Consider the following 13,383-nt stretch of genomic DNA (forward strand, 5'->3'; position numbering starts at 1 on the left):
AGCATTCTTCTCTCTTGCTCCACCCCCCAGCGCCGACACCCCCGGTACTCCAGGCACTTGGTTGACTCCTGAACTTCTTGGCTCTCCTGAGCTTCTGGGTCTTTGCTCAGACTGTTTTCTCTGTCTGGAAGGCCATTCTCTTCCCCCCATATAGCTATTTCTTGAAATCAACCCATTTTACAAGGCCTGGCTAAAATCTCAGGACCCCAAGGAAATACTCCCAGCCCTTTTCATTCAGAATTAATCTTTCTTTCTCAATCATCACTTTGCACTTCGTGGCAGAGACTTCCAAGTGACTACCCAAATCCCCTGTCTCCTTGTTCCTGACTTAATGAGAAACTGGTTTTGTGGGAGTGGTCATGGGACTAAGTTCTGGTTGGTAGGGTATAAGTAGAAGTTGGTGGGAAGAGCTTTTGGAAAAGTTTCTTAAGACGTGGGGCTGACTCAGCTGAAAGGCATCTTTTGCACTCTTCCTCATTTCTCCAGCCAGGAGACTATGGACAGGATGGCTGGAGCTGAGCAATCATCTTGTGATCATGAGGGGATTTTGAGGATGGATATCACTAATGACATCTTGCAGCTGACTATACCAGCCCTGGGCCACCTGCCTCCAGAGCTCTTCTACATGAAAGAATGACCAACCCCTCTATTGTTGAATGCACTGTATTTCGGTCTCTTACTCAAAGCGGAACACAACTCCTAATGGATACAAGTCTGTACTTCTATTGTAACACCTTTCTCAGCCTGCCTTCCACAGGCATTATTTAAGGATGTTGCCTCTGTTGACTGTGAGCAACTGGAAGAGCAGAGACCACCTCTTGTTCATCTTTAATTCCCCTGGTTAAATGCTGGTTAAATTGAATTTCTGAATCATAACAAACCCCAAGCAACCATCTACATTTGTGACTAGCACTGGGATTTTTGTCAAATCAGATGATGCTTTAAAGTAGGTAGCCGATGACCTGGGCATCTTGATGGTACCACAGAAGGCCTCTTGTGATGGTTCTGGTCACATGGAAGGACTACCCTGTCCTCCACAGAGCTGCTGCCTGGGAACTGAGCTCTTGTGTCCACAGTGTGGCAGAGTCTCTGGGTCCTGCCTTGGTCCATCTAGCCATGTCCCCTCACCCAGGATCACAAATCGCCCACCTTTGAAAGCAGAGGGCCTTGGGCACAGGGCCTGCGAGCTAGCTGTGCTGAAAGTCAGAGCCACTGGACAGGGGGTCCAGCTCCTGAGGGGCAGTGGCTCCATCGGTAAAGCAGGCAGGGACCTAAGTGGGTGTGGCCCAGCGCTGCTCTCGTGAGGTCTCCAGTGGCTGAATGATGAAGGGGTTGCCACTGTAGTCATCTAAGCCATGAAAGCTCCCCCTTTTCGCCATGAGGAGGTGGGCGAGCTCCCTTAAGTCCTTGGTGAAATCCACCCAGACAGCAGAGTCCACTTGGAAACAAAACCTCTGTCCCTTGATGCCCAGTGTCCTGAGGGGCAGGGCAGGACCTTCAGGTTCACTGAACATTAGCTGGCAGGGATCCAGCTATCACGGCCAACTTTCTCGCTTTGCACAGGAAGAAGAAGCAAATCAGGCTCTTGTTCTGACCTTTAAAATCTGGCCTGGAGAAAACCTAGAGTCCTCATTGCCAACCACACCCCAAGTCTGTACTGGTTTTCCCGTGACAAGAGAGTTTATCCAGATGGCACAGCAGACATGGCAGTTCCTGAATATGGGTTCCTTGCTCCCCTGAGCTGACCGACTCCTGGAAGACAAGGGACACTTTCTGCCAGCCTCCCCTGACTGGGGCCAGAGCGCTGCCCAAGAAGAAACAGGCAGATTTGTGCCCCGGACAGCCCCTACTCCTGCTACCTGCCCCTCTCTCACCTCCCATTCTTGGCTGGTGAGGTGACCTCCATCAGAAGCGCAGGGAATGCTTGGCTGGTGCTGATGACGTTTTACAGAGCACCTATTATGGCCAGACACGCCCCTTTATATTATTTTCAACCCTTAAAATACTGGGGCAAGGTAGATATTATTATCCACATTTTACAGATGAGGAAGGAGAGGCTCAGAGTCATTTAGCAACTTGGTTGAAGGTCAGTCAATTAAGTGGCTGAGAGGGGCACTTATTAAGTCATTCGGCTATTAAATAGGCCCAGGGCTGCCTGCCTTCAGAGCCTGTGCTCTACCTTACATTAAAGCCACATTGTCCTCAGCTGTGACCACAGGACTAACTCATTTGCCATCCAAAAACTTGTCTACATCCCCAAGTCCTGAGGGCCATGGTCTGGCCAGCGCCCAGCAGACTTGGGGATCCCTCATTTCCCATAGGAAAGAGCTGCCTGGGAGGCTGACAAGAGGCCCCAGCCCTTGACTCAGACGCCGCGGGCCATCTAATTGCCAGACTCTGGTTTCCCTCTGCATTGCAAAAGCAAGCTGTCATTTCTTCGTGGCAAACCCCAGGAACTGTCTTTAATCCAAGCTCTTAGGGACGAGCGGGAACTGCAGTTCCTTCTCCCAGCCAAGAAGATGGAGAAAGACCATGGACAGCCTCTGCCAGAGAACATATAATTTCCTTGGATTCACTGGCTGCACTGGGAGGCAGTGGCCCCCACAAGCTTTGATTTCCTCTCTCTGTTAAACTGTTGTATGACTTCAACTGCTGGTGTCCCAATTTTCCCAATCCCACCCTGCCCTCTCCACTCCCAACCCACCCCCCAGAGCCCCCTGCCAACCCTCCAGGCAAGGACCTTCCTGGAAAGAGGCCTCCAACAAAGTGCCATTCACCATTCCAAGAAACCCTGACATCATCTGTAAGAACCCTGAAAATAACAGCCAAACCCATACACCCCACTCACCCCCTTTTTCAGCACAGGGTTCACTAAAGAGACAGATGGATGCAAAGGGAGAGGAAGATCCTAGCCTCTCCTCCTTCACCACTTCCCCCTTTCCAGTCGCACCCTGGCCCTGGCTCTGCCCCACCGCCCTGGTTTGGGTGGATTGTGCTAACTTCCACAATGTGTGAATGGGGATTTCAGGAGGCAGAAAGTTTTGCTGAGCAAGGAGAAAAAGAGTTCGGTGTGGTTGATTTGCCTTCAGGAAATCTGAGCTGGGTTCCTGAACATACCACATGACGTGTCATCAAGACAACAGATGGAACTCTCAAGCTCAGCCGACTGGGAAATTGGAAGCCAGAGAGGACAGGGAGTGCCTAACTCTGCTGGGCTGCTGGGCCAGCAGAGGATGCCTGCCATACGGGCTGCGATGGGAGCCGAAGGGCCCCAGGTGTGATGCGAGGGTGCCTCCAAGTTCCCTTCCGGCCCAAATGTCTTCTGGCTCTTTGGTTGACAAACTCAGACCTGCTCAGGGATGACCCACCAAGCAGACTAAACACACCCTCAGTAGCTGGCATGTTGGGGACACCCAAAAATGAGAATAAAAATAATTTTGGAAGGAATATGGTATTTCCCAAAAAAACCCCATCAAAGTAGTCATCATGGGCTAAGCCAGAAAATTGGCCTCCCTTGTACTTATTTTCTGGGTTGGAATTGGTTTTATTTTGAGTTACAAATGGGGCAGGGCGCAGGCACCATACTCTCTTCAGGGCTTCTTGCCTCCAAAGTCCTAATCTGCCTGCTCTCCTGCCTTCGGAACACATGAGCCCAAGGTTCCCCAAACCCACAGCTGCTGTCTGCTTGGCGCCACTTTGAGGAGTTTCTTTGCTCAAGAGTTCCAAGCCCACACGCCTAGTCTCACTTCCTTTCTTACCCCGATTCTTAATGACCCAGGCAACGGGATCCTTCGTAGCGATGCTTCCCAGCCCTTTGCAATGTCACAGCACATGCAACAGCTCAGGGGCTCTGACAGCCCCTGTCCCAGGCCCTGCTCCATCCACACCCTGCCCGCCTGCCCCAGGCTGAGGGGATCCCTCAATGGTTCACCTGGAATCCAAGCTCTGTCGTCCGCCACCAACCCTTGGCCCAGTAGAAGTGAGCAAGACCCCTCTTAACTGCAGCTATCCCATGGTTGCCAGGGACCCCTCCTACGATACTTCATCCAGACCTGCCTTGCTAATAGCACCCACACTCTTCAAGTCCTGAAGCCAGAATTTACCCGTTTCCTCTTCCACTTTTTTGGGGTTAGCTCCTGTTTTTCAGGCATCAATTTACGAGATAGTCCAATACATTAAGTAATCACACACGCAACTATTGAATATTTGCACATACACGTAACTTAGTAACTACAGCCAAAAGAAACAGGTATCAAATGAGGAGGTATTTTTAAGCAAATAGGTCCTCGGGCATCACTCAAATCACATTAGATAGTGTTTCATTTCATTGCACAGGTGACTTTGTGTTCCAGACAGTACTGAGTGGGAAGAGATAGAGGTTTGAGACCCCCGTCACCACTTCCCGGCTGAGCAAGGGAGACTGTGAGCATTCCTGGATCTGTTTTCTCATCTGCAAAGTGAGGATATTGATCTCTGCCCCAGCCTGCCTTCCAGAGCTGTGGTGAAGACCACACGGTATGATGATGAAAGACGTAGTACTCGAAAAGGCAGGATGGAGTATAATAAAAAGAATGGGGCCTGAAAGTCAAAAGACCCAGATTTGAGTCCTGGCTTCAGTACTCACTGAACCTCTCTGGGCTTCAGTGTTAATTAAGTACAATGGGGTCAACCCCTGCCGCATCAGACCTATAGAACTGTTGTGTAGATGAAACGAGACCATGCCCATGGAAGGGCTGAAGCCTGCAAGCTCTATGCACGTGGGAGGTGCTGGGAGTATGCTTTCCGGGGGTCTGTGGTCAGAGCCCCTGGAGGCTGGGCTGTACCTCGGGGTGGGTGTAGGCTGCAGCCGTGTCCCTCTGCAGGGCCGAGCGGATGTCCGGCATGCTGTCTAGGATGTTACTGGAGCTGTTCTCTTTGCCTCGCTTGTTCATCTCGGTTCGAAGTTCTTCCACGTCCTCTTCGATTTGTTCATTTTCCTTGGTGAGGTTTTTAGAAACTTCCTAAGAAGAGAGAAAATTTTAAAAAGAGAGTCCTTTAAAGTGCTTTGAAGGCCAACAGGAGGGAGCTGGCAGCCAGCCTCTGCTTAGAGCACAGAGACTCAACAGACAGGCTGAGAAATCAGCCAGAAACAACTGGGGCCCTCGAGTGTGTCCAGCCCTGCGCTGAGGACCGGAGCTCGGTCCCAGGCGGCATTTCCAGGACAGCTTGGCTCAGGTACGTCCTCTGCTGGAAGTGCTTCCCAATACCACCACGGCTTTCCTAATAATAACACTGCCATGTCCCTGGGCTACTGGGACATCTGTTATTTTTCCACCCTTTGTTCACAGTACGCTCTTATCCAGTGACGAGTAACATTACAGAAAAATTCCATTCGCTTGCACCTCCACACATGTGAACCAGTGGCTCAGTTAATGAAAGATTTTCTGAGCAATTTTAAAAGAGGTGGCCAAAGAAATCTACATAGTATGCTTTTCTAATGAGCACAAACTATTCCCCAGCACTTTTTAAAAGTCTCTTTTTCAATTGAGATATAGTTGATTTACAATATTGTGTTAGTTTCAGGTCTACAGCAAAGTGATTCAGTTATACACACACACACACACACACACACACACACACACACACACATATATACCTTTTTCAGATTATTTTCCATTATAGGTTAGTACAAGATATTGAATATAGTTCCCTGTGCTATACAGTAAATCCTTATTGCTTATCTACCTCATGTATAGCAGTTTGCATCTGTTAATCCCGTATTCCTAATTTATCCCCCCTCCCTTGCCCCTTGGGTAAACATAAGTTTGTTTAATATGTCTGTGAGTCTGTTTCTGTTTTACATATAGATTCCTTTGTATTATTTTTTAGATTATACATATAAGTGATATGATATCATATTTATCTTCCTCTGTCCGACTTACTTCACTTAGTATGATATTCTCTAGGTCCATCCATGTTGCTGCAAACGGCAATATTTCACTCTCTTTTTATGGCTCCCCAGCACTTTAAAAGCATCATTAATATAGGAAATTGATAGGCTGGCTTTAAACTTTCCTATTCACACATTAAAAAGTTTCCCTAAATGGCTTGGCAAATTAGGCATGTTCCAGACGTAGTTCATACCAGAAAGGACTAAAGCTACATTTCAGTCAACCAACACTGGTGAGTGCCTCCTGTGTGTCTAGGGTACAGTATGGCAGAAAGAAAGCCTCTAATTCCCCTGGGGGTTCTTGTCCTGGGACGGAGGCGGGCGCGGTGGGAGGACAACTGTAATGGGGGAGACAGGGTCCACACTGCAGAAAGAAGATGACCGACCATGTCAGGTTCTGTAAGGGCCAAACATGGGTTCAAAGGGAGGGAGGGCACTGGACGCAAAAGAAGCAGCATCCTGGAGAAGACGAAGCTGACTGCGATTTGAATCTTGGACGCTGTCAACAGGCGTAGAGGTATCCTTTCTCCTCCAGTTATTCTTAGAGAAGTTTACTGCACTGAGATCTAACATTGTCCAGCCTTGGCCCCCATTCTAAGGTTTCCATGAGCATCTGAATTTTTAAATGGGATGTTCTCCTTTGAGCCCTGTTTATGAGGGCGATAGAGGAAGTAACCATGGAAGAATAGAAGATGCATTCACTTTTCATCTTTCTTTGACAGACAGACATGAGAAGTGCAAAAGCTCAGGCATTGCCGGGCACAGTCTGCAGCCTGGTAAGATGCTACTCATGTCCCAGAGGGAAGCCACAGTAGCTCAGAGTTAGGGGGTGTGTAGGCAGATGGTGACACCCAGACACTGTGGCTCCAGTGGCCCTACGCGGGCTGCCCAAAGGAGCCCACGACGTGGTAGTTATAACTAACCAGGATCTAGACCACTGGCCATGCTATTCTTACAGCACTTCAGTGCACGCCAGATTTTGAGCACTGAAAGGCTCAATGTGTCTGTGGGGCTAAGGCCAAGCCAACCTCTCTAAACTGCACAGAATTAACTATGAGAGCCAAAGCCCTTGAGAAGAGGTCTTGTTTCAAGAATACCCAGAATAGGTGGTTTTACTGAGGGTGCAGTCATTCCTGATAAGTGTTATCAGGGTCAGTCAAGTACAGTGGTTAAGAGCGTGAATTCTGGAGGAAACTGTCTGGTTTACATCTCAATGGTGCTACTGCTAGATCTGTTATCTTGCGCAGATTACTTAAGCACCCTGTGCTTCATTTTGCCCATGTGTAAAATGGGGTTAATACGAGCACTTGCCCTATGGGTTGTTATGAGGATTAAATGAGTTAAACTATATGTGGAAGTGCATGGGACGTACTGAGTGGTTGTTATTTTTCATAGAATGTCACAGCTGGAATGGACCCCGGAACTCAAGCCTAACCCTTCATTTCACAAATGAGGAAACTGAGGCCCAGAGTAAGGATATGATTTTTCCCATGATCATTTTTAAAAGTGGCAGGGACTTCCCTAGTGGTCCAGTGGGTAGGACTCGTCGCTCCCAATGCAGGGGGCCTAGGTTCGATCCCTGGTCGGGGAACTAGATCCCACATGCATGCCACAACAAAGATCCCGTGTGCCACAACTAAGACCTGGAGCAGCCAAAAAAAAAAAATAAATATATTTAAAAAAAAAAAAAAAAAAAAGTGGCAGAACTGAATCCAGCACCCAGCCTCTTGGCCCTTGCTTCTTCAGTTCACTTGCTGGATCACTAAGAACACCAGGAGAGGTTCCTGGCACTCAGCCAGCTCTCAAGCAGCACTGAGCACATGACAGGGGCCAGCGAACACTGTCAGTTTGGTTTCAGGATATACAATAGGATATGCATATACAGAGAAAGATAAAAATGTTGGATCCCCATAAATCCTTGCTACTCAAAGAGACCAGCAGCAAAGGCATCACTCCATCACTCAGGAGCTTGTTAAAATGCAGAAGCTCCGCCCTGACCCAGACCCGCTGAATCAGAATCTGCATTTTAACAAGATGCCCAGGCAATCTGCATACACATTAAAGTTTGAGAAGCACTGTCTTAAATGTAGGAAGCTTGGGATAAAGCTAATGGAAAGGGGGCCCAAATGTGTGAGAGAGACTGTCTTACAGGAACCAGGTTCTTTCTGGGGCCGACAGGAAAAGTTCCTGGTCCCTGAGTGGGATTCAAGCATTTCTGTACATCTATAAGCACCTGCTAAGAGCCGCACCTGTGCGTCTTCTCCTGTAACTCTCACATCCTGTGACAGGTAATGAAGCCCCAGAAGGTTCAGGTGTTCGATATAGTACTTCTTCACTAATGCACTCATGAGTTCAGCCCTGGGCACTGAGGGTAAGCCAGGCCACCAAGGATCCTGTTCTGATGAAGACCACCCTCCATGAGGGGAAGTAAACAATAAATAAGAAATAAACAAGAAAACATCAACTAGTGAAAAGTGCAATGAAGGAAAGCAAGTCAGAGTGATGTGACAGATGCAGATTCTAGCTCATCGGCAAGATCAATGACACTTGTCTGAGGTGGAGACTGAGGCATGTCCACAACTGCTGCCCAGCCATGGCCCTAGGACCCCTCTCTGGGTGGACCCAATGGTTTGGCCTAAGTAGCCTAAAACAAGATCCCACCCAATTCCTGAACACCTCAAAAGAGTCAGCATTGGTCCTTGCACTCGCTGTGAGGCAAAGGGGCAACCCCACAGATTTAGCCCCTGCCCTCCAGATTTTGGGTTTTCTAGGCCCCTGGAAGGCTCCCCTCTCATTGATTTAGAAATGCCAGTACCCTTTCTGGTTTTAGTGAGGAGCCATTATTCTGAGTTTCCACAGAGGAGGGTTTGAGACAGGCCTGGCCCTGAGACCCCAGAGGACAATATTCTTTATTTCCCTCGTGGGAACAGCAAAGCCCGCCAGCCACCTGAATAAACACCAGGCTGGTGGTGGCATCACCCCAGCGGCCTGCTGTGCCAAGCCAGCTGATGTCCCCCAGGGCAGCAGAGCAGCGGCCACGCCTCCCACTCAGCCACCTCTTCCCCAGGGGTGCTGGCCTTGCAGGGCTCCCCACTCCTCCCTGGGGCTCTGCCTTCCTCACACCAAGGGCCTTTTGTGGGGTACATCTCAGGAGGCACCGGGGATGGTGCCCACACAAGACGCTCTCGATCCTGCCCTGGGAGAAGGGTGAACCCCGTGACCTCATGCCTCTGGCTCTTCCCCTCTGGGGGAACTGTGACTGTGACATTTATGGTGTGTGCAACTTGGCTTGTGCATGGCACTGGCAACGTGGCGGAGGAAGTGGGAAGGGTACCTGTCTGCCAGGGGTGAGCACACCACATGGTCCCTGCCAAGGATCCTGGTGCTGTGAGGAGGGAAAGAAGGAGGGAAGAAGAGCAGGTAGATAGAGGGCTGGCACAGAAGGCAGGACACAGCCAGCCAGGGCAATAAAGATCTGGGAACTGTGTCATGGTCCTTGGGCTAGACAGAGCCAAGGAACTGAGAGGTATTCACAGAACAGGTGCCATGTGCTGGGGGCATGTAGTAGGGCATTGGAGGGTGCCTACTGAGAGCAAGCCCACATTGCCAGATGGGGACAGGTGTCCTGTGCTGACCACAGTCAGATGCACAGGTGCCAGAGGGGAGGAAGTGTGCAAACTAGGCAAGTCCCTGGGAAAAGTGGAACTGGATGTAGGTGGAATTGAGGGTACAGCTGGCGGTCAGCACTGGGCAGCACAGTTGGTCAGAGGACAGCTTTAACGAGCCATGGAGGGACAACACAAGCAGATGTGCAGACTGGTGCAACGGGCATGTGCAGAAAGGCTGTTCCATGGGCACAGACTGTGTCCTGACCTTGTCCAGCTATTGGACAAGTGTGTGCAGGCCTGGGTGAGACCATGGGGCAGCTTAAGCCAAAAGCGTTGGGACCCGAGGGAAAGACAACCAGAGTGCAAAGCTCTATCAGCTCTCTGTGGTCTTGTTTTCCCAACCAGGACCAGGGACGAGGTGTGGTGGGCAAAGTGCTGGCTCTGGAGACCAGGTATGAAACCCACACCGCAGTCACTACCTGGTTTTATGTAACTACATAAGGCAAGTGATGGGACCTCTCCAGGCCCCATCAGTTAGAGGAGGAAGGAATAATGATACCTACCTCACCAGCCTTGGTCTGGAGAACGAATGAAGAACTGTATGTGGCACAGCACACAAAAGAGGGCTTGACACGCGTCGCCCAAGGTGGAGTGGGACGGACTCATGGGATCTCAGTAGCAGATACACAGGTGGAAAGGGGGAGGGGAGCTAAGCTTTGGTGTGGCTGGGACAGGGGAGAAGGCGAGGACCCAAAGCTGGTGTGTTGTAAACAGACTCCTGTAGAAGGAGACTAAGCAAGATTGCAGCTGAGCCAAACCATGGCCCCAAGTCATGCAGCAGGCATGTGCCCCCACTGGTAGATGGCTGGGTGTGCACAAGGCTCAGAGGCAGATGGCAAGCCTGAGGACAGAGGGAGCACGGTTCCTTGCGGGAGTGAAGTGAGACAGTGTGGGAGTAACCGGACCTGGTGGGAGGGCTCGGAGTTCCCATAGCTCGCCTTGCCCTTCCCCCCGCTCAGAACCCTCCAAGACACGACTAGGACCAGGTGGCCTGGGACAGACACCCTAGGCGACAGCTGTCTCCAGCCCCTGTAAGACAGCTGGATGGGGGGAGCAGCTAGAAACAGCTGGCGCTCCAGCTGACAGGACAGGCAGGACGCAGCACGATCCCTGACCACAGACGATGGAGACGGGCGGGCCGGCCTGGCTGCAGGGGTCGGCCAGCTGACGTGCTCAATCACTCCCCCAACCAAACAGCTGTTGAGCATCTGATCCACATCCACGTTGGGCTAAACTTTGGCAAACAGAGACAACTTAGAGACCCAGGTTGTCCTCAAGGAGTCCAGAGCCTGGAAGACAGTCAAACAAGTAAAGAGCCAGAAGTCCCAGGCCTCTGATGATGAAGCCCATAAACACAGCCACACGCTCCCTCACATGCTGACAGCTACAAGCTATTCCTAGGCCAGCGGATGGAGGGCTGAGGCGCACACCTTAAATCCCTTTAGCCAAGAAGAAAACCTTTCATGCCACAGTGACAGATTAGATTTGAAGTATATATAAAACCCAGGAGAGGTTATATATTGACCTGAACCCATACTAAGATGTAAACTGAATTAAATAACGTTCGGGCTGAAATGTATCTTAGAAATATTATCTCCAGCCCTTTCCCTTTTCACAGGTGAGGACACTATGGTCAGACAGGGTGAGTGACACTCCTCTCCAAGGCTGCACTTGAGTAAGGAGAAGAGTGAAATGATTTACAGCAAACCCTTCTGTGAGTGCAGATCTGATCAGGAGAGAGAGTGAGCACTTGGGGGGTCTTGATGTGAGTGGAGGGAGGGCAGAGAGGAGAGGCTTGGAAAGAGACAGTTCCCCTAACTCATGGCCAGGTCTGCACAGACAAAAATTACATTTTGCTATTAGTTGGTAAAAAGATATATCCCCCAGAGTCAGGAATGATCCTTTGATCCTGCCTTCCAGACCAGAAACACAAAGGCCACCAAATCCTTACGTCTGGGGGAGAAGCCCTCAGTAATGCTTGTGCCAGCACATTCTGGGGAGAGGGCCAGTTCTGGGTCTGGTAAATCCATTGTAGACTTTAAATCCCACTCGGACACAACATTATCAGAAGAAAAAGCTTCAGATGACACACAAGGTTCCACAGTGCCATCTGTACTCACGGATGGGGTTTGCAAACTCCAGCGGGTAGGTGCGAGAGAAAAGGACTCACACACACACTTGGGCAACAGAAATCACACTTTGGGGAGCTTGTAGGCAGGCATCTATTTTAAGAGCCTGGGATATGCACCCACACGTGTACAAAGGCACATGTGTACACAGTCACATCCAAGTAATTATAAATGTTGCCAGTTGTACTGCAGCTAAGTGGAGGTAGGGCATTTCTTCACAAAGATTTGCAATTTTTATGGGCATGACTTAATTCAACTAAAGCCTTGATGCTGGAATAAATCATTTCAACGACCTGCCCCTCTGTTTGTCTTTTTCTTTACTTGGATGATAAATCTACTCCTGGAAGCAGTACGTGGTATTAGGCCTGTACCTCTGCCTCTTGTCCTGCTGCTATCAGAATCCATCTTTAGGCCTGGGCAGCCTACAAGTCTTTGTGTCTCTGGGCGCACTCAGCGCTCAGAGCAAAAGTCTTCTGAGCTGAATCTGTGCCAACGACAGGTCTGCATGTAATGAATAGGGTCTGCCTTTGCCTTTGGAAGCTACAGATTTTCCTTCTAGACTTCTAATTCCTATCTCTCCTGGCACCTATATTCTGTGCCTAAACCCACCCCAGCTCCAATACATACCGGTCCTTCCTGAATCCCTTATCCCTTCCCAGCCACTTTCAGAAGAGTGTCAGCCTGGATCTACCCCATAGAAGGTTCTCGGACCACTGACCACCTTGGATGTTAGTTCCACTTGGACAAGTTCTAGAGGAATGCCCATGCGGTTTCAGGCCTCCACTAGGGGAATAGGAAAGAGGTTTTGGGGGGTAAGTTTGCGGCACACAGTGAAAGGGTCCTACTAAGATACATGCTCCAAATCGATAAAAATTAGAAAGTCTGCCAATACCAAGTTTCGATAAGAATCTGCGTGGAGAGTTCACACCCTGCTGGAGGCAACATGAACTCGTACTACCACGTGGGAGGACAGCCTGGCAATACAGTTGCCCCATGGCCTCTGCAGGCGATTAGTTCCAGGACTCCCCACAGATACCAGAATCCACTCAAGTCCTCTATATAGAATGGTGTAGGATTTGCATAAAACCTACAGACATCCTCCTATATACTTTAAATCATCTCTAGATTACCTATGATACCTAATACAATGTAAATGTTATGTAAATAGTTGCTGGCATATAGCAAATTCAAGTTGTGCTTTTTGGTGCTTTCTGGAACTTGGGGGGGAATATTTTCGATCACCCTAAAATTCCTGTGGTTGAATCAAATCGTAGGCATGCATCTATTTTAAGAGCCTGGGATATACACCCACACATATACAAAGGCACATGTATACACGGTCACATCCAAGTAATTATAAATGTTGAATTCCATGTGAATTCAAATTGGTTGAATCCACAGATGAGAAACATGTGGATGTGTAAGGCCAACTGTATCCCCTAAAGTTGCCGATAAGCATAACTAATCGCCCAGTAGTTCCATTCCTACTTATATATCATAGAGAAATGTAGGCATGTATGGGATGTGCATATAGAGGGATGCCCCTGGGGTTACTATGAATTACAAAACTAAAAATAACCCCCATATCCGCCATCAGTGGAACAGATCAATAAATTGTGGTATAATCTCACACTAGAATACTACACAAGGATAAAAA

General features: G+C 49.3%; 1 protein-coding gene across 3 annotated transcripts in view; it reads right to left on the reverse strand.

The window, feature by feature from the left end:
• OLFML2B (olfactomedin like 2B) overlaps positions 1-13,383 on the reverse strand; it is a 38,608-nt gene that overhangs the window by 15,589 nt on the left and 9,636 nt on the right. For all 3 annotated transcript variants that reach the window (XM_036832361.1, XM_036832351.1, XM_036832344.1), the window contains exon 4: positions 4,824-5,000. In XM_036832361.1, coding sequence (XP_036688256.1) covers positions 4,824-5,000 — 177 coding nt within the window. The remainder of the gene's footprint in view (positions 1-4,823; positions 5,001-13,383) is intronic.

This window comes from Balaenoptera musculus, chromosome 1 (assembly GCF_009873245.2).
Source record: "Balaenoptera musculus isolate JJ_BM4_2016_0621 chromosome 1, mBalMus1.pri.v3, whole genome shotgun sequence".
Lineage (NCBI taxonomy): Eukaryota > Metazoa > Chordata > Mammalia > Artiodactyla > Balaenopteridae > Balaenoptera > Balaenoptera musculus.